The sequence below is a fragment of the Neofelis nebulosa genome, chromosome 3, assembly GCF_028018385.1.
Source record: "Neofelis nebulosa isolate mNeoNeb1 chromosome 3, mNeoNeb1.pri, whole genome shotgun sequence".
Lineage (NCBI taxonomy): Eukaryota > Metazoa > Chordata > Mammalia > Carnivora > Felidae > Neofelis > Neofelis nebulosa.
Window position 1 is genome coordinate 21951218 of NC_080784.1, and position 26484 is coordinate 21977701.

At 41.8% G+C, this 26484-nt stretch overlaps 1 protein-coding gene across 2 annotated transcripts in view; it reads left to right on the plus strand.

The window, feature by feature from the left end:
• The window catches only part of MTMR7 (myotubularin related protein 7), a 132536-nt gene that overhangs the window by 42071 nt on the left and 63981 nt on the right, over nt 1–26484 (plus strand). For both annotated transcript variants that reach the window (XM_058720086.1, XM_058720087.1), the window contains 2 exons: nt 22812–22934; nt 24264–24426. In XM_058720086.1, coding sequence (XP_058576069.1) covers nt 22812–22934; nt 24264–24426 — 286 coding nt within the window. The remainder of the gene's footprint in view (nt 1–22811; nt 22935–24263; nt 24427–26484) is intronic.

Consider the following 26484-nt stretch of genomic DNA (forward strand, 5'->3'; position numbering starts at 1 on the left):
ATATTCATATAATCGCTGTAAGCCAAGACCTTAGAAAATCTTCCATTTTTAGATTTATTTACCAAATCCTGTAAACCTCCCAGTTGTTTCCCACCCCACTCAGAGGGAAAGCCAGAGTCTTCACATTGTTCTGGAAGGTGCTACAGATCACCCTGGCTCCCTGGGGCACCTCGTCTCCTGCTCCTCTGGTCCCAATACCAACTCCTTGTAGACACTTGGACATGTCCAGACTGTTCTAGCTCACGGCCTTTCATTTGTTGTTCCTTTTGCCTGAAATGCTCTTTTCCTGGATTTCCTTATGGCCGGTCCTCTTACTTACTTTGGTTCTCTACTGAAATATCCCATCATTTTATTACAGGGGACTTTCCTGGGCTTGCTGATGCCTGTCTATACCCAACTGCTTATCCAGCTTGACTTTGCTCCCCAGAATCTTCTGCTGTGCATGTATATATTTATTTTACTTCTTGCCTATTCCTGCTCGCTCGTCCACAAACAGAACACGGGCTCCGTGTGAGCGGTGGCTTTGTTTTGTCCATGACTGCATCCACAGTGCTGAGAGCACTCTCTTCCTAGTGGGGAGTCAAGTTGCACAGTGAATACTCTTCCAATGAATGGGTCACAGGAATGGTTTAAAGTGATGTTGCGTCCATGCTTCACTATCTTTCAGCAGCCTAGCGTCCTACTATTTTTGTCCTTATTTCTTACACAATTATGCCAATATTTAATTAATTCAAAAATACTTCATGAGAAAATAGAAGAATGGCTTCCAATAAACATGTTCTACCTGGGCTTGGTCTCAACCTCACAGCTTTGAATTTTGCAAGGAAAACCAGCTTTGAAGTTGACATTGTAACTTTAGTCCCAAGGATTTTCACAAAGCATGTTATAAATAACAGCAAGAAAAAAGAATCATGCACAGTGACTCAAAGTTCAGCCGTGCAGCATACCCATAAACTGACAGGACATTGTTATCTTCTTTAGTCCCGCTCGACAAATAAGACTGTTTATGAAGAGCTATGTATTCCTATCCAGCAGTCACATAAGGAACGTGTGACCTAAAGCAAAGATGAACTTTCTTTTTTTTTTTTTAATTTTTTTTTTAATGTTTATTTATTTTTTTGAGACAGAGAGAGACAGAGCATGAACGGGGGAGGGTCAGAGAGAGAGGGAGACACAGAATCTGAAACAGGCTCCAGGCTCTGAGCCGTCAGCACAGAGCCCGACGTGGGGCTCGAACTCACGGACCGTGAGATCATGACCCGAGCCGAAGTCGGACGCCCAACCGACTGAGCCACCCAGGTGCCCCTGAACTAACTTTCTTAAAACTTGCCAGATTCTACACCAATGGGTAATCTGTGTCCTATATGAAGACTAATGGACTTAAAAAAAATCTATCTAGTTTAATGGCATAGTTTTTCTTTTTACATGCTGGCTTGTGTTTACAGCAGCTCTTAAAGACTGATTTTTCAACTACAGCTGAATACTATATCCCAGCTGCGGGAAAAAGTAAAAAGTCTTAGTTCTAAGTTAGTTACAGGGCACTTTGTTTTCACTTTTGCCAACAAAGTTTGGGATTTTTTTTCCCCCTCAATGTCTGTTCTTGTTTTATACTTGCAACATCTTCCACAACTGAATATTCCTTACCTTCTTGTCTGAAAATTCAGATTCACTATTTAGCATTCCTAGTTAATCAGACCTGATTTTACCTACAAGCCCTCCAGTACTTTGTTTTACCATAATGTTGTGAATTTTGTGTCACCAGACCGATATTTTGGCACATACCTGGGCTAGGCATCAGGATGGAAAGGTGAAAGGGGCATAATGTCTGTCCTTAGGGCCCCACAGTCGAGGGGTGTTACGTTCCTCTGACATCACTGCAGTGGTCTCTCATTTCAGGAAGCCAGTAAGCCACTGACTGTGTCTCCTTCTCTCTTCCCACGGTTCTATTGTAGCATTGTTCATGGTGCTGCAGAGAATAGTGGGGATAAGGGATATGTATTCTCAGCAGCAGTGCAGTGGTCTGGTGCAAACAGCACGTAATAAGGCAGCACAAGGTAAAGGGGAAATAAATAGCAATGGCTGCAGGGGCCACAGCAATCCACGGGACAGAGAATGGTTGCTGTGGAGTGGGATGGTCGAGGAAAGGTGGTGGTGAGGAGGCAGGTCTTGGGTGTTCAGCTGGAAGGGCCATGCTGTGCTGAGTGAGTGGGTCCTCACTGCCCTTGGTGGCCTCCGAGCTCATGGTGACAGGGTGGCAGTACAGCCTTTCTCCCTAGGCTCAGAAGAGCCCACCACATCTTCGTGTCTGCAGGGTTCTCTGCTTACACTTACTTCCCAGAATGGCGGTGATGGCCTCCAGAGGGCTGTGCTGTAGGAGGAGTAGGAGAAGAATGTGGTGTGGATTATGGAGTCTGTCCTTGGGGGCTGGGAGCCCTGGGTGAGGCATGGGAACGTGTAAATGAGCTGGAACCTGGCCTTGCCCTGGGCGGATGGCTGTACCCCTCTGTCCTCTGGCACTGACACTTGCCAGAAGATGGTGGGAGGGGTGTATACGACTTGGTTCTGTCCAAGCCCGGCTCTCTCCTCTCTTTGGACCAGCAGTAAGTTCCAATTGGCACAACGTGCCCTAGGAAAAATGTTTTCCCATAGTTCCCAAAGAGCTATATAAGTAGACAGCCTTGTGCTTTGCTAAGAGTGCCTTTGTCCAAAAGATGTCAACTGCAGAATCATTTTAGAATTTTAGAAATCTTTTTGGAGGAAAATCATCAAACTAAGCCTTTGACTTTCTATAATGCTTCAAGGTCAATAGCAAGGTCTTAGTCTCCCAAGACTGTTTTATTATTTTTTTTTAAATGATTATTGTTTTTAAATAATCTTTAATGGATCACTCCATACATTTGTTCTTTGAGTTACAATGGGCCTCACATCTGTTCTCCATTTATTTTCCTCATATTTCTGCCTCTTTTTCTCTTATTTGAGCTTGTTGAAAATGGTATTTTTGGTTGGGGTTATTTTAAGGTGGTGTTGAAATAAATCCTGGGACTGTCCTCTTGTTCAACAGCACATGTTCTTTTAAGCCTACACATCCAGGGTCATCCTACCAAAATAAATTATATGGACCCTGTACAAAACTCTCAAGTGCCTGACTTTTTATTTATGAGAATTGGCTGCTGGCATAACGTTTGTAGTTTCCCCTGAGCAAAAATGGCCTCTGCTTTTTCCAAGAATTTCTAGCACTCAGTTCTTAAGTAGCTGTGGCTCTGTGTCACTAACTATTTTGGCTTTAGTATCGCTTTTCGGGGAATTTTTAAAGTTTAGTGAAATGGCAGCCAGATCTACTGTTGTAACAATTGTATAGGTACATGGAACTCAACAACCTGCCCATTTATAGGCATTCAAGGCTATCTGAAATCATCAAGATGTTTCCTCTACCTTGACCTCAGCTGGGTAAAAATATCCTTATCTTGACTGACTTTTTTTCTTCTAAAAGCATTTTTTGAAAATCTTATGTTTTTTCCCCAGACTGTAGCATTATTTGTTGGAATTATTTGGAGATTTGTAGGTGGCTCAAAAATCTGTAGAAATATGTCCATCAAGTACCCAATTTCCCATGTGGACAAAGGACTTAAATTCTCCAGCAAATTGGGGAAATATGTAGATACTTCACTTTGGAAGCTGACACACTGAATAAATATCTTTCTAACATGCATATAATTCCAGAATTTTTATTAATTTTCAGTGTCCTTCTGTGCAACTACCGTAACAAAAGAGTCTGGGTGGACACATCTATCCTTTTCCCCCTTACTTTTGGACATTAGATCAAGATGTCTAGGATGAACTTTTCTACCAATATCTACCCATGGGTCTGTCTAAACCCCTTGGATTATGAGTCTCTTTCAAAGTGGTTTTTCTTCTTTTCAAATTGGAACTCTCTTCAGTTAGCCTGGTTGAAATTGGCTCTGCCTAGAGAGAAGTTGCTACCTGGGGAGGGAGGTTGAAGATGTGAGCCACACAGGCTAGGTGGTAGAGGAAGAAATTTGAGGAAGAATTACCTTTACATGCATAGACTCTAGTAGGTCAGTGTATCTTTGGAGAATAATCAATGGCATCTGTCATATGATACCAGCAGTGGTTTGGGGTATTAAAAAGGGAACCTGCTTTAAAGAAGGGGCCAGGCTGTGGAAGGTTTTGCCCAGCAGCAGTGGGGAGCTCCTGCGGTTTTGAATATGGGGTGACATGAAAGAGTGTGCAGTAGGATGACTGCTTGGGTGACAGTCCTGGCAACAGGTCGTGTGGTGGACATGTGCTGGCCTTGGCTGGTCACCATCAGTTCTCACCTCTCCCTCTCAGGGCCATGCCTACTCTTTTGTCAGTCCCTGTGTTTGTGGTGTGGCTTGTACCTCAAATCCAGCCAAAATCATGTTATTACAGAGCTTAAGGACCCAGTGAAAGGCAGTGAGTCTTTGTTAGGGTCTTTGGTGCTTTTTCTCACTGGTCATGGGTGTGGTGGGAGGTGGGGTTGGATCTCTGGAGCCCCCGTGAGCAGAGAGCCAAGAGCCCACAGAGGGGGACCACTGAGAGATGAGGACGAGGGGCTGGGTGTCTTGAACCCCTGGCCAGTGTGAAGCCAGCCTCACCACAGATACTTATGGATGCACACTTAAGTCAGATTTCTTTTGGCTTAAGCAATATGAGGTTGAGATTTTTCTCTCTTGGTTGTCGAAGATTCCTGACAGAGGTGAAGTCATATAATCTGCAGGCAGTGTTACTAATTAGATATCCTTTGGTAAATAGTCTGGGTGCTTGGTGCAGTGTAGATGCTCAACAAGTTAATAACAATTAAAAGGGCGTAATTAAATTAAAAGCTGATGGATGGCAGCTGTCTAATATTCATGGGGTTCTTTCATAGGAACCTCGCCTTGTGTTGTATCTGACTATATTAACTCTGTTTTAAGAAACCATTCAGCTTCACAGCAGGACACATTTTTAGGCAGCTTGGAAATAGGATTATTTTTATGCAGTCTCAACGTGTGTATCCCCCCAGTATTTGCCTCTGTGTTATATAAAAGATAACGGGTTTTATGAAGGGCAGAATGTACAACTATGTCTTCTGCTTACATGTCATATATTTTCTTGGACTGTGCTTTGTGATTTTTTGCTCTTAGTTTTTCTCCAATATCTGACCTCTGAATAAAATGGTCCTGGGAAAAGACTTTCGTTGGTTTTATAGTTTTAAACAGATTAAATCTGTCTTTGGGGAGAAGGATTAGTGTTCGTGATTTTTCTATCAAATGGCTGGATTAGAAAACTCCTAAAGCTTCGTGACTATCCCTTGTTATTTATTTAAACAACTTATCGCTTCTCGGCCTTTTGGCTAAGATCAAGTGTATTTAAACAACTTTATGTCAGTAGGGAAAAAAAGTGCTTTGTATTTTATTTTTTTGCAAACAAGTTTCTTAGGTGATATTTTACAATAGGATTTAATTTTTCCAGGTGTATGAGATAGAATTGACATACAACATTGTATTAGCTTCAGATGTACAATATCGTGATTCGATACGTGTTCATATTGCAAAATGATTATCACAACAGGTCTAGTTAACATCTACCCCCTCATATAGTTACAATTTTTTCTTCTTGTGATGAGAACTTTTAAGATCTACTCTCACAGCAAATTTCAAATAGAGCATTAGAAGTGCTTCTTTTTAAGGTGGAAAAATTGAATGCTTTTTCTTCTGTTTTAAGAGATTATAGCAACTCTAAATGGTCCAAAGAATGTTTTATTGCTTCACTTTTTCTTCTCTGTCAAGGTACTTGGCAACTCTAACCATGCCGTCCACCTTTCTTGTGTATTCTGTCGCTACCACTACTTTAACCGGGGAAATGAAGTTGCAGACATGAGGTGAACATTCAGTGGGAGCAAGAATGACATCTCCAAAGTCTCTCTTATGGATTTGTTTATCCCTTACTGTTTATTAATAACCTCTGAGGTATACACTTTTTTTCTTCTTCCCTCACACATGTACCTACTTATGGGTGGGTTCATTCATTATCCTGGAGCTCTGGCTTCAAACTTAAAACATCTTACTTGGCAACACAGGGAGATAGACCATAAATAAAACCATTGAAATTTTCTAATAGGGTGGACATTTCCATAATTAATGCGTGGCTGGCTGGAAGAAGTAGAACTTGCTTTCTCAAATGGTTCTGATGCCGCAGGACATCATTACTCCTTAGCACCCGAAGTATGCCAATACTCACTTCAAGACTTTGTCCGGCTAGTCCTGGGACCCCTTGGGGAACCAGGTTTTCCAAGCTGTAATGACCATAGGACCACGGTTGGTTGGCTCCTCCAGACGAGATGGAGTGAACAGGCAGCCTTAAAATGGCCAACCGAGCTGCTCTCCATCGAAAATGCTTCAGCTTTATTGAGAGCTTTTTACTTATTAACTCTGTAACTCTCTAATTAAAATTTTAGGGAAAATGGAGGATAGGCTTTGGGCCATGATGCCTTTCCTTAATGTACAATATTAGGGCTGGGCCGAAGAGGTATAGTACAGGAGAGGCCTAGGGAAGTGGACGTGGGGGTCACATACTGTTGGTTTAAAATCTGGCTCTGCCGCTCTCCAGCTCTGAGTCCATGGGCAGTTGCTTTACCCTTCACGTGCTTCTGTTTTATCATTTTTAGATGGGATAACCATGTCTCCCTTTCAGTTAGGGTTAGAAATAGCATATGCACCGCACTTAGCACAATATCTGGCACCTGCTAATTGCTCATTAAATTGTAGTGTTGCTGTTATTATTATTACCCTTCCTCCTTTCACTCCCTCTGCTCAAGGGATAAGTTGAAAGGAATCTTCTATAATTGTGCTTCCTTCTTTATTGGTTCTTCTGGAACAGTAGCCCTGCGTTGGCCTGATTGTGATTCTCAGCAGTTAGTGAGTGGGGAAGCAAGGGAGTAGGCACTGCTTAAAGCTGGGGCAACCTCTGTGCCCAGGACTGTGGATGCCCGGGGGTGGCTCCCCAACCCGGGAGCTTCCATGTCTCAGCAGTGGGACTCTGGCCACCACTCCTAGTCACTGTGCTAATCACTGCACAATGTGATAGACCTCCATTAACTATTGTGTATTTCACACTGAAGTAATAGTGCACATTTTTGTGTTGTACATCTTCACAGTTTGTGGCTCATATGGCATGTTGCTTACAGTGGATGAACCCTTTAGGAAAGATGAATTCTGCCTTGACTCTTAGCTTAGTAAGGCCTCAAGTTTGGTCTCTGCACAAGTCCGCCTTGTCATCTGGCTACTTTCTGACCAGTGATGTGGGAATTTGACGGGTGGGTAATTAGAAGCCAGCTTGGTCTGTATGCTGCGTAGCCTGAATGTCACCATTAAAGATTGTAAAAAATGGGTGGCTAGATCGAAAGATTTTAAAATATTATGTTTTCGGAAATTAGGTTGGCATACTGTTGTAAAGATACATTTTACATAACGTTTTCTTTCACTTTATCTTAAAGGATTTTATGAGCATTACAATTAAATATAATAGTTTAACAAAGATGCAATCTGATGTCACCTGTTAAAGAATGGCCACTAAAGTACTTTCTTTTAAACACTACAGTAAGAGAGGCACCTGGATGGTTCAGTGGTGAAGCGTCTGACTTTGGCTCAGGTCATGATCTCGTGGTTGGTGATCTTGAGCCCTGGGTCGGGCTCTGTACTGACAGCTCAGAGCTAGAGCCTGCTTTGGAATCAGTGTCTCCCTCTCTCTCTGTCCCTCTGCTGCTCACACTGTCTCTCTTTTTTTCTCAAAAATAAATAAACATTAAAAAAAGATTTAAACACTACGGTAAGATACTTCATTCATTCAGACTTAAAACCAAATGATACTGAATTATCAGAGGTAGAAATAACCCAGGAAACCTTACCAAGTCCTCCAAGCTTCCCAGGCAGCCAGGTGCTAAGACCCCAAAAAGAGGAAAGGGGAGATTCTCCAGGAGCCTGGAGACCGGAAAAGAGCCTGTTGGGGCCCCGGCAGCTGCTCCCCCAGGCTAGCGGGCACTGCGCCTGGGCTTGGTGCGTTCACCTCTCTCCTTTGGGCCCCAGACTTTGGGTGTTGGTGCCGAGCTGGTGCTTTTTTCCCCTTAGGAAATCACAAGAGTTTTGTTGGCCAGCCATGTGACTGGCTGAATTTCTGGAGAATTTAATATTGTGTCATTATTTTATATATTTTCTCAGTCCCTGTTTCGTGTGCTTTCCGGCCTGTCTGTAAAGTAGCAGTACCGCTGAGTTATCACAGCAGCCTGTTCGAGAAAGACACCACACGCTCTGTGGGTCCCTTATAGAAGTCAGAACTCAGAGACGGGCGGTAAACTGCCTGTGCCCAGCAGTTCAGTTCCCAAACCAGAACGAGCACCAGAGCCCAGGCCTCCTGACTCGCAAATACTTTTTCATGTTGGTAGAGCTAGAAAATGTCATGATACCAAATTTAGCACGACAAACTATTTATCTAGCTGCTTTTCTTAGATTAGAACATAAACTTGTCCTAGGTTTTGGCTACTGCAGGCATTTAGATTTCTCCCTGTTCAGCAACCTCTGGGTCTCTTCCCCCAAGCGATTGGCAGTGACCTTCAGCCTAATTCATGTGGTCTTTGGCCCAAGCAAAGCTGGTGGCTGGTGCCATTTGCCTTTCTTTTGTCTTTAAATAAAAGGTCATCCTACCCTGCACCGTGGACTTCTTGTCCTGCAGAGCAACTTTACTTTTGCGGATAGTCTGATACGATTCTGGGAATCCAGAATGTTCCACAGTGCAATATTCGACCTGCATGGGAGAAGGGAAAAGCTCGTATTCTATCAAAATTGAAATTAGATGGTGTGATGGAGACTTGCTGAAGAGAGGCTCCGCGTCTCAGCGATTTACAAGGTCCCCCGGATCCCCAGGCGGCGAGGGAAGGACCGAGTCAGACGTGTGTTCTGCATCCGGGTGTCCTGTTTCGGACCTGGCACTGACGACGTGGTAGGGCCCAGGGTTGTCACTGAAGCTGTTCAGCCTTGGCCTAGAAAAACTGATGAAATCTTTTTTCCTCCCTCAATCTAAAGCCAGCAGAGCAGGGATGGGAATGAAAAGGCCGTTAAACTGGGGCACAGTCTCTTCCATTGAGCCTGTAAGGACAGACAAAGGCTCACTCTTACTCACCGTTTTGTTCTTCTTACGGCTGAACCTGGTTCTACACACAGGCATGTTGTTGGATGGGATTGGATGTTCTGTAGCCTGTCTTGTATTCGTCCTGAAAACGCGGAAAACCTCCTCAGGCCCACGTTGGGACCCTTGTATTCCCTGCACACGGTGTCCGTCTTTGGGTTTATCTCAAAGAATATGCTGATTCACAAGAATATTCTTGTGAATATGGTTTTATAGTTTAATTTTGTCTTAAAGCCCTCAATTTTCAGATACTAATTTTCATGTATAAAATTGGTTAAAATAATCGTGTATCGATTATCCAACATATATTAATTTTGAAGAGCAGGACTAAAATGATCTCAGAGGCATTCACTGGTGCCCACAGCCTCGATGAACAATGAACTTGGGCTCTGGCTCGGCAGATCGCCTGAGTGGCCTGGGGAAACTGGTCCCCAGTAACTGTGAACTGGGGATTATGTAAGGACCTAACCCATGGGGTTACTGTGGGGATTAACTGAAGTCATTTCTGCAAAGGGACAGCCCAATTCATGGCAATAGAGTAAGTACTCTAAAAATATTTATTATTTTTATTATTATTATTTTGGTAATTTTTGACATAAACCAAATGACAGCTGAGATTGGCCTGATCCATGAACTATCGGGAAGGCTATTTTGAACACTCCCATTCTTTTCCCTTCGGAAGTCCAAAACTCTCCCTGGAATTTCTGCCAATTCCCATGGAGGTTTGCATTTCCACAGTCCCCTCCGGCCCCCACTCCCTGCTCCCACCGAGGGAGTCAGGGCCGAGGTTGTCTCAGCGTCGGCTCATGCGTCTGTGCTCCCTGCCCCTGCTGCGCAGAATTACAACCTGCCCCAGGTCTAGCTACACAGCCCCCGCCCAGCCCACCAACACATCATGGTGCATAGCAACGCTCCTGAAGATCTGGGGCAAAGGCGAGGTTCAGGAAAGCAAAAGACTGAGATGAGACTTTTCTTTCCTGTCCCTGCGATTATTTCTTCTGGCCCTTCACTACCTAATCAAATAATGCTTAAAATGAGGTATAAATATTGTCTAAAATACACTGAAAGATTAAAAGTGCTTGTGTTTGGATTATGGGACTATGGGTGATTTTCTTCCCTTCCTTCTATACTTCTGAATCTTTGAACATTATGTAAATAAGTGCATGTTTCATAATTTTTTAAAAAAAGACCATTTTTAAAAGCTCAGGGAGAATCCTTTGTAGGATTGGGGAAGACTTCAGTATTAGCAGGATAAATGAATCCTTGCCCAATGAGCCTCATCTTCTTTTTCTGATCCTTTAAAATGTGTTTCTCGTGGGGTGCCTGGGTGGATCAGTCAGTTAAGCATCTGACTCTGCATTTCAGCTCAGGTCACGGTCTCACAGTTTCTGAGTTTGAGCCCTGTGTCAGACTTTGCACTGATAGTGCGGAGCCTGCTTGGAATTCATTCATTTATTCATTCATTCATTCTCTCTCTCAAAATAAATAACTAAAATAAACGTAAAAAAAAATGTATTTCTCTCAAGTTCTCAACTCCTCTCAAGTTCTCTCAACCCCTAATGGGAGTTGTTGATATTTCCTGTGTGTATCACAACTCCAGATCCCCCCTCTTTGGCAACACAACAAGATTCTTTCTTTAACATGTCTTGACATGCCGGTTGCTTCTGGAAGGCTCCTCCTGTGCTTTGGAGGATGGCGTCCCAGTGGTCAGGCTATCCCGCTGTGCCTTCTGCCTGGTCCCATCCTTCCTTCTACAAGGAGGAGAGTGTCTACTTTCTCAACTACTGTGGAGTTCACTCCTCCTGCTGCTGTGTTACGGCTCCCAGATCTCCGTGCTCCCAGGACCACGCCTGCTCAGGTTACCAGCGTCTTCCACGTTACTGAGCCCATTGGGCATTTTACACGTCTTGCCTTACTTGATGTCTCAGCCGCCCTGGGAATGGACACTTCCCTTCTCTTAAACCATTTCCGCTGCACGTTTCCATGACAGCACGATCTCCTGACTTTCCTCCTCCGTCTGGATTCCTGTCTAGTTTGTTTTTCTGATTCATCGCCTTGTATCAGAACTTTAAAGGTTGGATTTCCTCAGATTTCTTCTTTTCTCACTCTGCATGTTCTCCTGGGTAACCTCTTTGGGTCTCATGGTTTCAAGCATCACTTATGTGTCAGTGACCACAAACTTAACTGCACTTCAGCAAATCCAAGACATTAGAGATGACAAAATGCACCAAGATGTTGTATCTCAAAAAGAAAGGCAGAAGCACTGTCACTTAAAATGACACAATGGCTTCTTACCCATTAACCGTAAGACATATTCCGTTTTCAGAAATGTCAGAATGCGAAAAATGCACACCCAAGGATTAATGATACACTGTCAGATGTTTTGCATAGATGAACTACTGTTCACAGAGCATGAATACCTAGTGTCTCTTAAACATGGTGTTCCTGGGAGCACACAAATGAATTGTAACAACTTTGTCCAGAGAAGCTGGTAGTCTCCTGAGTCCTGTCGGTCCAGACACGAAATAGGCCTTATTACCATACAGCTTATAACATGTCTAAATAAGATAGAATTAACTTAGCTGAACAGTGGGGCAGAGTTATTGAACCAGTGGGTTGTCAGGATGGTGCCCAAACTCTTAAGATTTGTTTCATTTAATCTACAGTTGACTGACTCTAGAGTTCCAGTCAAGAATGTTCTGGCTATCTTAGCATAAACCATGTGATGGCCCCCTGAGCAGTGCCCTCCCCATCACAGAATTTCTCAGACAACTGAATTTTAATTTTTATTGCTCATTTATTTTGTTGTTACAGATCACTGGGAAATTAGGCTCATCTTGTTTCCTTCATTGTTTTTTTTTTGTTTGTTTCTTTTTTTCTCCTTGTACTTGGAAATTACTTTTAACAGTGATGGGACCTTTAAGAACTGTTGCCAAATTTTGAAATGTAATTTTCCTGCAACAGCAGCCAAAGTTAACAAAAAGACACAGAAAAAATCTCATTAAGTATTCTAATCTGCCACCATCTGTCAACCTCATTCTGTTTCACCGAGGTTTTCTAAAAATAATCTAAGTGGTATAGCTTCCTTCACTTCTATGGAGAGAATAATCCATACTAAATATTTTTGCCTCAAAATATTATCCTATGTTCCACATGATCATCCCAATAAAGTTTTGTCTCCTTAGTCTGAAGGGCAGGGAAAATTATTTACATTCCGTATTTAGATACTGCTAACTGATGTGTAACCCCTGAACCTCCACTTAATTTAGGTACTTATATTTTAGCATGCAAATCAGTATTTTCCCATAGAAGTGTTCCAAAAATAATAAATCCCCTTGCTTTTCTTCTCCCACAACTCTCTTCCATAAGATACTTCTTGTAGTTAGTTCAGAATAGAGCCTTTAACGACAACAGTTTAAATAAAATAATCTGATCTTGTGGGAGTTGAAAAATAATCTCCTTAAATACTCCTGGGCCAAAGAAGCAATAAAAAAAATGCAGTTTTAGACTCTTCTGGAAAGGAAGAAGAATACTACTACAAATAAAACTCATAAGGTGCAGCCAAAGATTTACTTGGAGGGAAATGATTGGACTTAAAGGCTTGTTATTAAATAAAAAAAATGACAATCAATGAGTGGACTCTTAAACCTGAGAGTTTAGAAATGAACAAAGAAACAAAGCCACGTGATATACCAAGGAAAGCTGCAATATTACTAACAAAGGAGCAGAAATTAAACAGAAAAAAGTTATTAAATCTATAAATCCAAGACCTGTTACTTTGAAGAAAACCCTTTGCCTATCTAATAACAAGAAAGTAAAAACAATTCACAATTTAGGAATGAAAGGGTAAAGAGGGAGGGATTCATCCGTAGGTAGGAATTAAAAGATTATGAGAATTTGGCAACCGCAATTAGAAGATAACTTGTAAAGAAAATAGATGTCAAAATGAGATTTAGTAAAAAATGGTAACACTGAGGGGTACCTGGCTGGCTTAGTTGGTGGAGCATGTGAGTCTTGATCTTAGGATTGTGAATTTAAGCTCTACATTGGGTGTAGAGATTACTTAAAAAAAAAAAAAAATCTTTAAAAAGGTAACGTTGAGTCGATACATAACCACATAAGAAATTGAAAGAATAATTAAAGAATTATTTATGTATAAAGAAGTGCCTGTATTTGCTTCAAAAAATGATTAGTAAGTTGTTGTGTATTAGTCTTCCAGATTAATGAGTGTCATCATAACCATGATGAATTCACCTGATAAAAGTAGAACAAATAGGCTGGTACGTGTCAATCTCCCTTAAAAGCACAGATGCAAAGACATAACAGAAAACAAAACGGTTATAGGTGGTAAAATATAAGAAAAGTTAAAACACCATTTCTAAGAATCCAAGACTTCTTTAAAGATTAAGAAATGTATTGCTATTATTGGTTATATAGGACTAAAGTAAAAACAAAATAATCATCCAAATACGTATTTAGAAAGCATACTGTTCATTCCTGATGTTCAGAAATCAAAATGCTTAGTCAACTAAGAATAGGTCGCTTCCACAATGTGATAAAACAAATCATCAAACTCAGTGGTGAAATATTGGAAGTGTTTCCATTAAAAACAGAGGAGTACGTGAAAAGATGCTCAACATCATTAATCGTCAGGGAAATGCAAATCAAAATCACAATGAGATGCTTTCTTTTACCTACTAGGATGGATGTAGTAAAAAAGAAAGATTATAAAAAGTGTTGTCGAAGATGTGGAAAAGTTGGAACCTTTGTACATTGGTAGTAGGAATGTAAAATGGTACACCTGCTTTTTTTTTTATTTTTATTTTTTTATTTTTTAATATATGAAATTTACTGTCAAATTGGTTTCCATACAACACCCAGTGCTCATCCCAAAAGGTGCCCTCCTCAATACCCATCACCCACCCTGCCCTCCCTCCCACCCCCATCAACCCTCAGTTTGTTCTCAGTTTTTAACAGTCTCTTATGCTTTGGCTCTCTCCCACTCTAACCTCTTTTTTTTTTTTTTTTTTTCCTTCCCCTCCCCCATGGGTTTCTGTTACGTTTCTCAGGATCCACATAAGAGTGAAACCATATGGTATCTGTCTTTCTCTGTATGGCTTATTTCACTTAGCATCACACTCTCCAGTTCCATCCACGTTGCTACAAAAGGCCATATTTCATTTTTTCTCATTGCCACGTAGTATTCCATTGTGTATATAAACCACAATTTCTTTATCCATTCATCAGTTGATGGACATTTAGGCTCTTTCCATAATTTGGCTATTGTTGAGAGTGCTGCTATAAACATTGGGGTACAAGTGCCCCTATGCATCAGTACTCCTGTATCCCTTGGATAAATTCCTAGCAGTGCTATTGCTGGGTCATAGGGTAGGTCTATTTTTAATTTTCTGAGGAACCTCCACACCGCTTTCCAGAGCGGCTGCACCAATTTGCATTCCCACCAACAGTGCAAGAGGGTTCCCGTTTCTCCACATCCTCTCCAGCATCTACAGTCTCCTGATTTCTTCATTTTGGCCACTCTGACTGGCGTGAGGTGGTATCTGAGTGTGGTTTTGATTTGTATTTCCCTGATAAGGAGCGACGTTGAACATCTTTTCATGTGCCTGTTGGCCATCCGGATGTCTTCTTTAGAGAAGTGTCTATTCATGTTTTCTGCCCATTTCTTCACTGGGTTATTTGTTTTTCAGGTGTGGAGTTTGATGAGCTCTTTATAGATTTTGGATACTAGCCCTTTGTCCGATGTGTCATTTGCAAATATCTTTTCCCATTCCGTTGGTTGCCTTTTAGTTTTGTTGGTTGTTTCCTTTGCTGTGCAGAAGCTTTTTATCTTCATAAGGTCCCAGTAATTCACTTTTGCTTTTAATTCCCTTGCCTTTGGGGATGTGCCGAGTAAGAGATTGCTACGGCTGAGGTCAGAGAGGTCTTTTCCTGCTTTCTCCTCTAAGGTTTTGATGGTTTCCTGTCTCACATTCAGGTCCTTTATCCATTTTGAGTTTATTTTTGTGAATGGTGTGAGAAAGTGGTCTAGTTTCAACCTTCTGCATGTTGCTGTCCAGTTCTCCCAGCACCATTTGTTAAAGAGACTGTCTTTTCTCCATTGGATGTTCTTTCCTGCTTTGTCAAAGATGAGTTGGCCATACGTTTGTGGGTCTAGTTCTGGGGTTTCTATTCTATTCCATTGGTCTATGTGTCTGTTTTTATGCCAATACCATGCTGTCTTGATGATGACAGCTTTGTAGTAGAGGCTAAAGTCTGGGATTGTGATGCCTCCTGCTTTGGTCTTCTTCTTCAAAATGACTTTGGCTATTCGGGGCCTTTTGTGGTTCCATATGAACTTTAGGATTGCTTGTTCTAGTTTCGAGAAGAATGCTGGTGCAATTTTGATTGGGATTGCATTGAATGTGTAGATAGCTTTGGGTAGTATTGACATTTTGACAATATTTATTCTTCCAATCCATGAGCAGGGAATGTCTTTCCATTTCTTTATATCTTCTTCAATTACCTGCATAAGCTTTCTATAGTTTTCAGCATACAGATCTTTTACATCTTTGGTTAGATTTATTCCTAGGTATTTTATGCTTCTTGGTGCAATTGTGAATGGGATCAGTTTCTTTATTTGTCTTTCTGTTGCTTCATTGTTAGTGTATAAGAATGCAACTGATTTCTGTACATTGATTTTGTATCCTGCAACTTTGCTGAATTCATGTATCAGTTCTAGCAGACTTTTGGTGGAGTCTATCGGATTTTCCATGTATAATATCATGTCATCTGCAAAAAGCGAAAGCTTGACTTCATCTTTGCCAATTTTGATGCCTTTGATTTCCTTTTGTTGTCTGATTGCTGATGCTAGAACTTCCAGCACTATATTAAACAACAGCGGTGAGAGTGGGCATCCCTGTCGTGTTCCTGATCTCAGGGAAAAAGCTCTCAGTTTTTCCCCGTTGAGGATGATGTTAGCTGTGGGCTTTTCATAAATGGCTTTTATGATCTTTAAGTATGTTCCTTCTATCCCGACTTTCTCCAGGTTTTTTATTAAGAAAGGGTGCTGGATTTTGTCAAAGGCCTTTTCTGCATCGATTGACAGGATCATATGGTTCTTCTCTTTTTTTTTTGTTAATGTGATGTATCACGTTGATCGATTTGCGAATGTTGAACCAGCCCTGCATCCCAGGAATGAATCCCACTTGATCATGGTGAATAATTCTTTTTCTATGCTGTTGAATTTGATTTGCTAGTATCTTATTGAGAATTTTTGCATCCATATTCATCAGGGATATTGGCCTGTAGTTCTCTTTTTTTACTGGGTCTCTGTCTGGTTTAGGAATCAAAGTAATACTGGCTTCATAGAATGAGTCTGGAAGTTTTCCTTCCCTTTCTATTTCTTGGAATAGCTTGAGAAGGATAGGTATTATCTCTGCTTTAAACGTCTGGTAGAACTCCCCTGGGAAGCCATCTGGTCCTGGACTCTTATTTGTTGGGAGATTTTGGATAACCGATTCAATTTCTTCACTGGTTATGGGTCTGTTCAAGCTTTCTATTTCCTCCTGATTGAGTTTTGGAAGAGTGTGGGTGTTTAGGAATTTGTCCGTTTCTTCCAGGTTGTCCAATTTGTTGGCATATAATTTTTCATAGTATTCCCTGATAATTGTTTGTATCTCTGAGGGATTAGTTGTAATAATTCCATTTTCATTCATGATTTTATCTATTTGGGTCATCTCCCTTTTCTTTTTGAGAAGCCTGGCTAGAGGTTTGTCAATTTTGTTTATTTTTTCAAAAAACCAACTCTTGGTTTCGTTGATCTGCTCTACAGTTTTTTAGATTCTATATTGTTTATTTCTGCTCTGATCTTTATTATTTCTCTTCTTCTGCTGGGTTTAGGCTGCCTTTGCTGTTCTGCTTCTATTTCCTTTAGGTGTGCTGTTAGATTTTGTATTTGGGATTTTTCTTGTTTCTTGTGATAGGCCTGGATTGCAATGTATTTTCCTCTCAGGACTGCCTTCGCTGCGTCCCAAAGTGTTTGGATTGTTGTATTTTCATTTTCGTTTGTTTCCATATATTTTTAAATTTCTTTTTGAATTGCCTGGTTGACCCACTCATTCGTTAGTAGGGTGTTCTTTAACCTCCATGCTTTTGGAGGTTTTCCAGACTTTTTCCTGTGGTTGATTTCAAGTTTCATAGCATTGTGGTCTGAAAGTGTGCATGGTATGATCTCAATTCTTTTATTCTTATGAAGGGCTGTTTTGTGACCCAGTATATGATCTATCTTGGAGAATGTTCCATGTGCACTCGAGAAGAAAGTATATTGTGTTGCTTTGGGATGCAGAGTTCTAAATATATCTGTCAAGTCCATCTGATCCAATGTATCATTCAGGGCCCTTGTTTCTTTATTGACCGTGTGTCTAGATGATCTATTCATTTCTGTAAGTGGGGTGTTAAAGTCCCCTGTAATGACCACATTCTTATCAATAAGGTTGCTTATGTTTATGAGTAATTGTTTTATATATCTGGGGGCTCTGGTATTTGGCACATAGACATTTATAATTGTTAGCTCTTCCTGATGGATAGACCCTGTAATTATTATATAGTGCCCTTCTTCATCTCTTGTTACAGCCTTTAATTTAAAGTCTAGTTTGTCTGATATAAGTATGGCTACTCCAGCTTTCTCTTGGCTTCCAGTAGCATGATAAATAGTTCTCCATCCCCTCACTCTCAATCTAAAGGTGTCCTCAGATCTAAAATGAGTCTCTTGTAGACAGCAAATAGATGGGTCTTGTTTTTTTATCCATTCTGATACCCTATGTCTTTTGGTTGGCGCATTTAATCCATTTACATTCAGTGTTACTATAGAAAGATACGGGTTTAGAGTCATTGTGATGTCTATATGTTTTATGCTTGTAGTGATGTCTCTGGTACTTTGTCTCACAGGATCCCCCTTAGGATCTCTTGTAGGGCTGGTTTCGTGGTGACAAATTCCTTCAGTTTTTGTTTGTTTGGGAAGATCTTTATCTCTCCTTCTATTCTAAATGACAGACTTGCTGGATAAAGGATTCTCGGCTGCATATTTTTTCTGTTTAGCACACTGAAGATATCGTGCCAAGCCTTTCCGGCCTGCCAAATTTCAAAGGAGAGATCAGGCACGAGTCTTATAGGTCTCCCTTTATATGTGAGGGCACGTTTATCCCTTGCTGCTTTCAGAATTTTCTCTTTGTCCTTGTATTTTGCCAGTTTCACTATGATATGTCGTGCAGAAGATTGATTCAAGTTTCGTCTGAAGGGAGTTCTCTGTGCCTCTTGGATTTCAATGCCTTTTTCCTTCCCCAGTTCAGGGAAGTTCTCAACTATAATTTCTTCAAGTACCCCTTCAGCACCTTTCCCTCTCTCTTCCTCCTCTGGGATACCAATTATGCGTATATTATTTCTTTTTAGTGTATCACTTAGTTCTCTAATTTTCCCCTCATACTCCTGGATTTTTTTATCTCTCTTTCTTTCAGCTTCCTCTTTCTCCATAACTTTATCTTCTAGTTCACCTATTCTCTCCTCTGCCTCTTCAATCCGAGCCGTCGTGGTTTCCATTTTGTTTTGCATTTCGTTTAAAGCGTTTTTCAGCTCCTCGTGACTGTTCCTTAGTCCCTTGATCTCTGTGGCAAGAGATTCTCTGCTGTCCTGTATACTGTTTTCAAGCCCAGCGATTAATTTTATGACTATTCTTCTAAATTCACTTTCTGTTATATTATTTAAATCCTTTTTGATCAGTTCATTAGCTGTTGTTATTTCCTGGAGATTCTTCTGAGGGGAATTCTTCCTTTTGGTCATTTTGGATAGTCCCTGGAGTGGTGAGGACCTGCAGGGCACTTCCCCCGTGCTGTGGTGTATAACTGGAGTTGTTGGGGGGGGCCGCAGTCCAACCTGATGTCTGCCCCCAGCCCACCGCTGGGGCCACAGTCAGACTGGTGTGTGCCTTCTCTTCCCCTCTCCTAGGGGCGGGATTCCCTGTGGGGTGGCGTGGCCCGTCTGGGCTACCTGCACACTGCCAGGCTTGTGGTGCTGGGGATCTGGCGTATTAGCTGGGGTGGGTAGGCAAGGTGCACGGGGGCAGGAGGGGCAGGCTTAGCTCGCTTCTCCTTAGGTGATCCACTTCAGAAGGGGCCCTGTGGCAGCGGGAGGGAGTCAGATCCGCTGCCGGAGGTTTGGCTCCGCAGAAGCACAGAGTTGGGTGTTTGCGCGGAGCGAGCAAGTTCCCTGGCGGGAACTGGTTCTCTTTGGGATTTTGGCTGGGGGATGGGCGGGGGAGATGGCGCTGGCGAGCGCCTTTGTTCCCCGCCAAGCTGAGCTCTGCCGTCCGGGGGCTCAGCAGCTCTCCCTCCCTTTGTCCTCCAGCCTTCCCGCTTTCCGAGCAGAGCTGTTAACTTCTGACCTCCCAGACGCTAAGTCGCGCTTGCTGTGGGAACACAGTCCGTCCGGCCCCTCCGCTTTTGCCAGCCAGACTCGGGGGCTCCGCTTGGCCGGCGAGCCGCCCCTCCGCCCCGGCTCCCTCCCGCCAGTCCGTGGAGCGCGCACCGCCTCGCCGCCCTTCCTACCCTCTTCCGTGGGCCTCTCGTCTGCACTTGGCTCCGGAGACTCCGTTCTGCTAAACCTCTGGCGGTTTTCTGGGTTCTTTAGGCAGGTGTAGGTGGAATCTAAGTGATCGGCAGGACGCGCGGTGAGCCCAGCGTCCTCCTATGCCGCCATCTTCCAGAACTCCTCGGTACACCTGCTTTGGACAATAATGTGCGAGTTCCTCAAAATGTTAAGCAGAGTTGCCGTATGACATAGTAATTCCATTCCTAGGTGTGTGTGTATTGTGTGTGTGTGTGTGTACCTGTGTGTACCTGTGTGTACCCAAGAGAAATGAAAATGAATTTCCTCACAAAAGCTTGTACAAGAATGTTCAAAGGAGCACTATTCATAATAACCAAAAGGTAGAAACAACCCAAATGTCCGTCAACTGACAAGTGGAGAGATATAAATGTGACATATCCATATCTATATAATGAAATATTATTTGGCAATAAAAGGAAATGAAGTGCTGATATATTCTACATGGATCAACTTGGATTGAAACATGGATTGAAAACATGATGCTAAGTGAAGGAAACCAATCACAAAATACAACATACTGTAGGGTTCTCTTTATATGCACTGTCCAGAATAGGCAAATCCCTGGAGATGGAAAGTAGGTTGATGGTTGGGGAAGAAATGAAGAGTGGCTGCTAGTGGGTACAGCGTTTCTCTTTGGGTGATGAAAATGTTTTAAAATTGATTGTGGTAATGGTTGCGTAAGGCTGTGAATATATTACAAACCACTGACCAGCACACTTTCAGTAGGTGAATTATATGGAATGTGAATTAAATCTCAATAAAGATGTTACTAAAAAAAAAAAAAAGAAATGAAAACATGAGTGACTATTGTCACTGCTATTTAGTATTAGTCGAAGTTTCTGGTTAATGCCATGAAACAAGGAAAGGAAAAGATGTATGAATATCAGAAAAGAAGAAACAAATTATTACCAGAAAAGATTCCTGTCTACCAAGGAGCATCCAAGAGACTTCACTGAAAAAAAATGACTAGAAGCAGTAAAAGAATTGGGTAAAGAGGAAATTGTAAAACACACAAATAAAAATTAGGCTGTAGGCTACTGTCCTTATTAATGTAAACAATTTTTATGAATACATAAGAAACGATGATCACTTAGTAGGAAAGTAAACCAATGATATGAAGACCATTTACAAAAGAGATACAATGAGGAATAACCAAGTGGAAGAATGTGGAACATATCAGGGGTGCCTGGATGGCTCAGTCAGCTGAGCATACCGATTCTTGGGTTCGTCTCCGGTCATGATCTCACAATTCGTGGGTTTGAGCCCCCCATTGGACTCTGTGCTGACTGCGTGGAGCCTGCTTGGGATTCTCTCTGCCCCCATCCCCCGCTCCTTCCAGCTTGTGCTGTCTCTCTCTCAAAATAAATAAATTAATTAAAAAAAAAAAAAAGAAAAGGGGCGCCTGGGTGGCTCAGTCGGTTAAGTGTCCGACTTCGGCTCAGGTCACGATCTCACTGTCTGTGGGTTCGAGCCCCACATCGGGCTCTGTGCTGACTGCTCAGAGCCTGGAGCCTGTTTCAGATTCTGTGTCTCCCTCTCTCTCTGACCCTCCCCCGTTCATGCTCTGTCTCTCTCTGTCCCAAAAATAAATAAATGTTAAAAAAAAAAAAAATTAAAAAAAAAAAAAAGAATGTGGAGCATATCAGTAACAGAGTAACAGAAGAAATACTTTTTACAACTATGAGCTGGTCGGTTAAGACCCTGTTGTTGAACTAGCATCTTTAACATCCATAGGCCTTCACAAGGCCTCAGGACTCATGCCACCACCTCTGGCTAAATCGTATGAATAAAAGAATATTTTAAATACCTCATTCTTTATTTAAGAATGAAAACTGGGAAGAAGTAGGGTAGGAAGGCTGGTTTGGTTCCAGGGCTCAGAGAAGAGTGGGGCAATGGAGCGTCTCGAGTGCTGTTTGACTTGGGTGTCCTGAGGAGTGATTGTTAGGTCTGGTACCCCCCTAGGTCTAGGTCTTCCCTGGAGCAGCTGGGAAGCTCTGTGCTCCCCAAATACAGCAGGGCCCTGGCGTCCATTTTAGACTGAAGACTGGAGCCAATATGATTTACTAGTTCCTGAAGCTGCCTCACAGAATCGAGTAACCATCCTGACTTGGGGGGTGAGAGCTGAGCCAGTGTCTGTAGAAGGTTGATCCTGGGAAGTAGTAAGTGGCATTGCCAAGCTGCCATCATTACAGGAATGTGCATCAGGTGGTTGTGGTGTCTATGCTTGTTAGTCATAGTTCCTTCAGGTTTTATTGCCCTGTAGAGGTTGTCTTAGAATTTCCATTCTATTTCATGCTGGAATGATCCCACTGCACATATCCTTGAAGCTGCTCTGCTTATGAGAGGTATACTTGATAAAAATTGTTTCCAGAAATCTTTAACCATTCGAAGGTCGGTGGTAAAACTTCCATTTATTAGAGACATTTTATTATAAATGAAAGTGAGCATCTTAATTTGATAGGTGTTCTTTGTAAACATGCAGCACATTCCTTGGATACTTTTTGCTCCCATATGTGATTTTCTTGCTAGTTTATGTGGAAGCAAACTGCTTTGAGGCCATTTCTACTATGGAGAAATACATAGGGAAATACATTACTGTCCTTTTAATAAGCATAATTCATACATGGTTATTGTAAAAATCAGAACTTTGATGCATACACATCCTGCTTTAAATTAGAATTATATACTGAATTAAAAATGCTGACTTACTTAAAATACGGAAAGGGTATTCTTAAAGAACAGGTCTATAAATCTGTGGTACATTTAAAATTATATTTTAAGTAATTGGTGAATTTTAATCTTTTGATATACAGAAACATGTCTGAGGTCTAAGTAAAGGGGGAAAGTTCTCAAAATTATATTTTGGATTAAACACAGGATTACCTACTTACTATTAATCTTGATGAATAGTGTTTTGCTTTATTATAACTCTGTCAAAATGATTTCTCTAGGTCGAAAATGTCCGCTTGGTAGATCGAATATCTTCTAAAAAAGCAGCCCTAGGTACTTTGTATTTGACGGCTACTCATGTAATATTCGTGGAAAATGCACCTGACACCAGAAAAGAAACATGGGTATGCAGTCTTTATTTTTGGCTTTACGTGTTTTCTATTGTTTAATGTAACAAGTTTGATCCTCCATTCTTTTGTTTGGCCTCAGGGTGAGGTGGGTGGGCTTTTGGCCTTGGGTGTTCAGAGAACTGTTTTTGGAAGGTCAGCTTTGCTTTTTTCTGCACAGAGTCGAATCCACTTGATCTACTTATTCATTGTAAACACTAATTATTTGAACGTCATCAAAGACAGAAATAGCCAGAGATATAAATGCTTCATGTCACAGCTGTTAAGTAGACATTCGAGAATAATCACTGCCAGATACAACATTTATGTAGTGCTTTATTTGCAATACATTTTATCTGTAGGTTCCAGTTGTGCAGGCCGTTTAGTCATTTTATTATATTGTCTCCACTTTTCTGATAATTCAAAAGAGAAGAAAAGAAAAGCTAGGGAAGAGTCCTCTTGGCAGGTATTTCTGCTACTTAATAATGAGACCGTTCGATACCTCTTATTTTATATAACCACCCGACCAGGACATTATGACTGGAACCAGAATCCCTGAATTGTAGATTTTTCCCTGTTCTGTATTGCATAGATGTTGCATTTTGAGCAGAAGGGGGCAGGCATTACTTAGCGGGGAAGAATGATGGCGGATCCTAACTACACTTGTGAACGCAGTATAATGTGTAGAGCTGACGAGTCGCTATATTATACCCCTGGAACTAATGTAACAGTGTGTGTGTCAGCTGTACTCGAACAACAACAACAAAAAGTTACGAATGCTGCCATTGAGGGTGGGACAAAGACCCCCTCCCGGCAAAACACCAGAGAGATGTACTTCAGCATGATTTTCTTTAACATAAATCTCTTCTGCAGCCTACTTGGCCACCGGCAGCTTAGAAAACAACAGTCTCAAGTTGCTATTGAACTTGAGCATTCCATGTGGAATTTAGGAGCATGGTGGCACCTCCCAGCGGGGCCATCTCTAACTTCTGTCGATTGCAAGGTTTATTTTACTAACTTCTCATGACCTTATTTAATTTTAGCTGGTAAGTGCATTCAGCATTTGACCACCACAGTGTTCCCTTACCTGGTCTTGTACAAAATTATATGCTGAGTACTTTGCTCCAAATACTTAGCCCGGATAGCAGAAGGCTTGGTAATGAAAAAAAATGATAGGTTTAGACCGATCTTTCCCAGAGCATCTCAGTTTTGTCATCTGAGTGCAGGTGTTGAGCTAGATAAAGACTGGGGAGTGGCTCTTGTCTGTGTGCCTCAGAGATCTGTGTTATTTCTTGCTCATTTTTCACTTACTTGTGCTTAGCTTATCCACATAACTTTTGGTCGTAGATTCTTCACAGTCAGATTTCCACCATTGAAAAACAGGCAACAGCCGCTACTGGGTGCCCTCTGCTGATTCGCTGCAAGAACTTTCAGCTGTTACAGCTCATCATACCGCAGGAAAGAGACTGCCATGATGTGTACATCTCTCTCATACGCCTTGCTCGGCCAGGTAGGGCGGAGGACCTCTGCGTGTCATATGTGCACACTCTCAAGTTCACAAATCATGTTCAAGAAATACATATAAAAACAGGGAGGGGGACAAAACAGAAGAGACTCTTAAATATGGAGAACAAACAGAAGGTTACTGGAGGGGTTGTGGGAGGGGGGATGGGCTAAATGGGTAAGGGGCATCGAGGAATCTACTCCTGAAATCGTTGTTGCACTATATGATAACTACCTTGAATGTAAATTAAAAAATATAAATTAAATAAAAAAAAATAAAAAGAATTATGGTGTTGTAGGAATTATATGTTATCCCAGTCCTCAGATGAGGCCAAGAATTCTGAATGATTCGCTGCCTTTTAGGGGTTCCCCCTGAGTTGTTTACTATATGAACGTCTTTCATTATTGTCAGTATTCACTTTATCTTGGCAGAAGGGTTAGAGCATGTTTTCCCTTTGGAGTGAAATCATCTTAGAATGATGCTCTTCCCATACTATGATGATCAAGCCACCTTGCTTAAAGCCTAAGGTAAACTGACACATTGTTTTGTATGGAAAGCATTGATGTCAAACAGTTCCAGTGCACTTTCCCCTCTTGGGGCTTTCAAGGTTTGGTTTCTTTTTTTTTTTTTTTTTTAAGTTTATTTATTTATTTTGAGAGGGAGAGAGAGCAGCGTAAGGGCAGAGACAGAGAGAGACAGAGACAGAGAGAGAAAATCCTAAGCAGGCTCCATGCTGTTAGCACAGAGCCCGATCCAAGGCTTGAACTCACGAACTGTGAGATAATGATGGGAGCCAAAACCAAGAGTCGGACGCTTAACTGACTGAGCCATCCAGGCACCCCTCAAGGTTTGGTTTCTATTGCTTCTTGATGGTGATGTATGTTTCCCAAGGTTGGTATAACTGGACCTTTGTTAACATCAGTTATATTCACCATGTGGATATGTTGGTTCTCTTAAACGAAACCTCCTTAAGTGTTGTGGGCAGAACATTTAGTTGATTTGAAACATAGGTGCTGTTAGTTACTCTCTTGTTCAGTCTCTCAGTTTGAGGTCTTCACACTTACGGCTTACTGTGCACTTCTCTAGAAGGGTCTCTTGTCTCTCTACGTGGCATGTATGGGTTGTGCTGTTCTTTTGCCTACAAGAAATAGACGTCTGAGTTTCCCGGGAGAATTCAGTAAAAGTAAATCTTTTATAGAAGAGCAGTGTTCGTGGTAGGGTCACACCAAAGTCACTGATGAGGGAGATGGGATCTGTGTTTACAGTTCCTTTGCTAAATGCTTTTTGATTCAGGGCAAGAGGTTTGATCGTCAATACTGCAAGAGGTCTGGCTGGGTCCTCCGTTTCTGATAATGTGACCGTATCATTTGCAGATAATGGAGAACTAAAGCTGTCTAATGAAAATGATGCCAGGGAGCTGTCAAAATCTGATCATTTTGCCTCAACTTCGCTCCCCTTTCAAGGCAGCTGGTTGAGGCTCTTTGATCCCCATGTGCTGCAGAGAACTGCAGAGTTAGCCAGAAAAGCAGTTGAACTTTTTAGAGGGTACACTATAATTGGAACAGAAGTTCTGGGAAGATGTATGTGAGGTTGCGTGCAGCAGGGATTGTGAGGAGAATTGTGTGCCAGCAATTTCTGTGTCACTGATTAATGGGTGTACTGGATAATACTTGTGCTCTGACCGGATTAATGGGATTTAGGAAGAGCCCAGAGAACTGGGAAAGAGCTGAGTGGCTGGAAGGGCAGATGACAGGGCTCTGGCCGGTGATGACAGCGAGCGCCAGGACTCTCACTGTGAGGGCCCCCAGGGAGGAAGACCTCTGCGTGCCTCACTTTTTAAAACACACATCCTTTCTTAAAGGTGGCGTTTGGGAGTTAGGTGTTAGACACAGCCAGAGAGCAAGAAAGGAAATGATAGTAGTTAATTGAATTAAACCCATTACCTTAGAAGATTTTTAAAAAGCCATCAGCATTTTGAAACGCTGGAATTAGAGATGCCAGTTTACATAAAACATAGTACTTTAATAAGTGTGGGAAGGTGAAATAGAACCCAGAGAGTTTCAC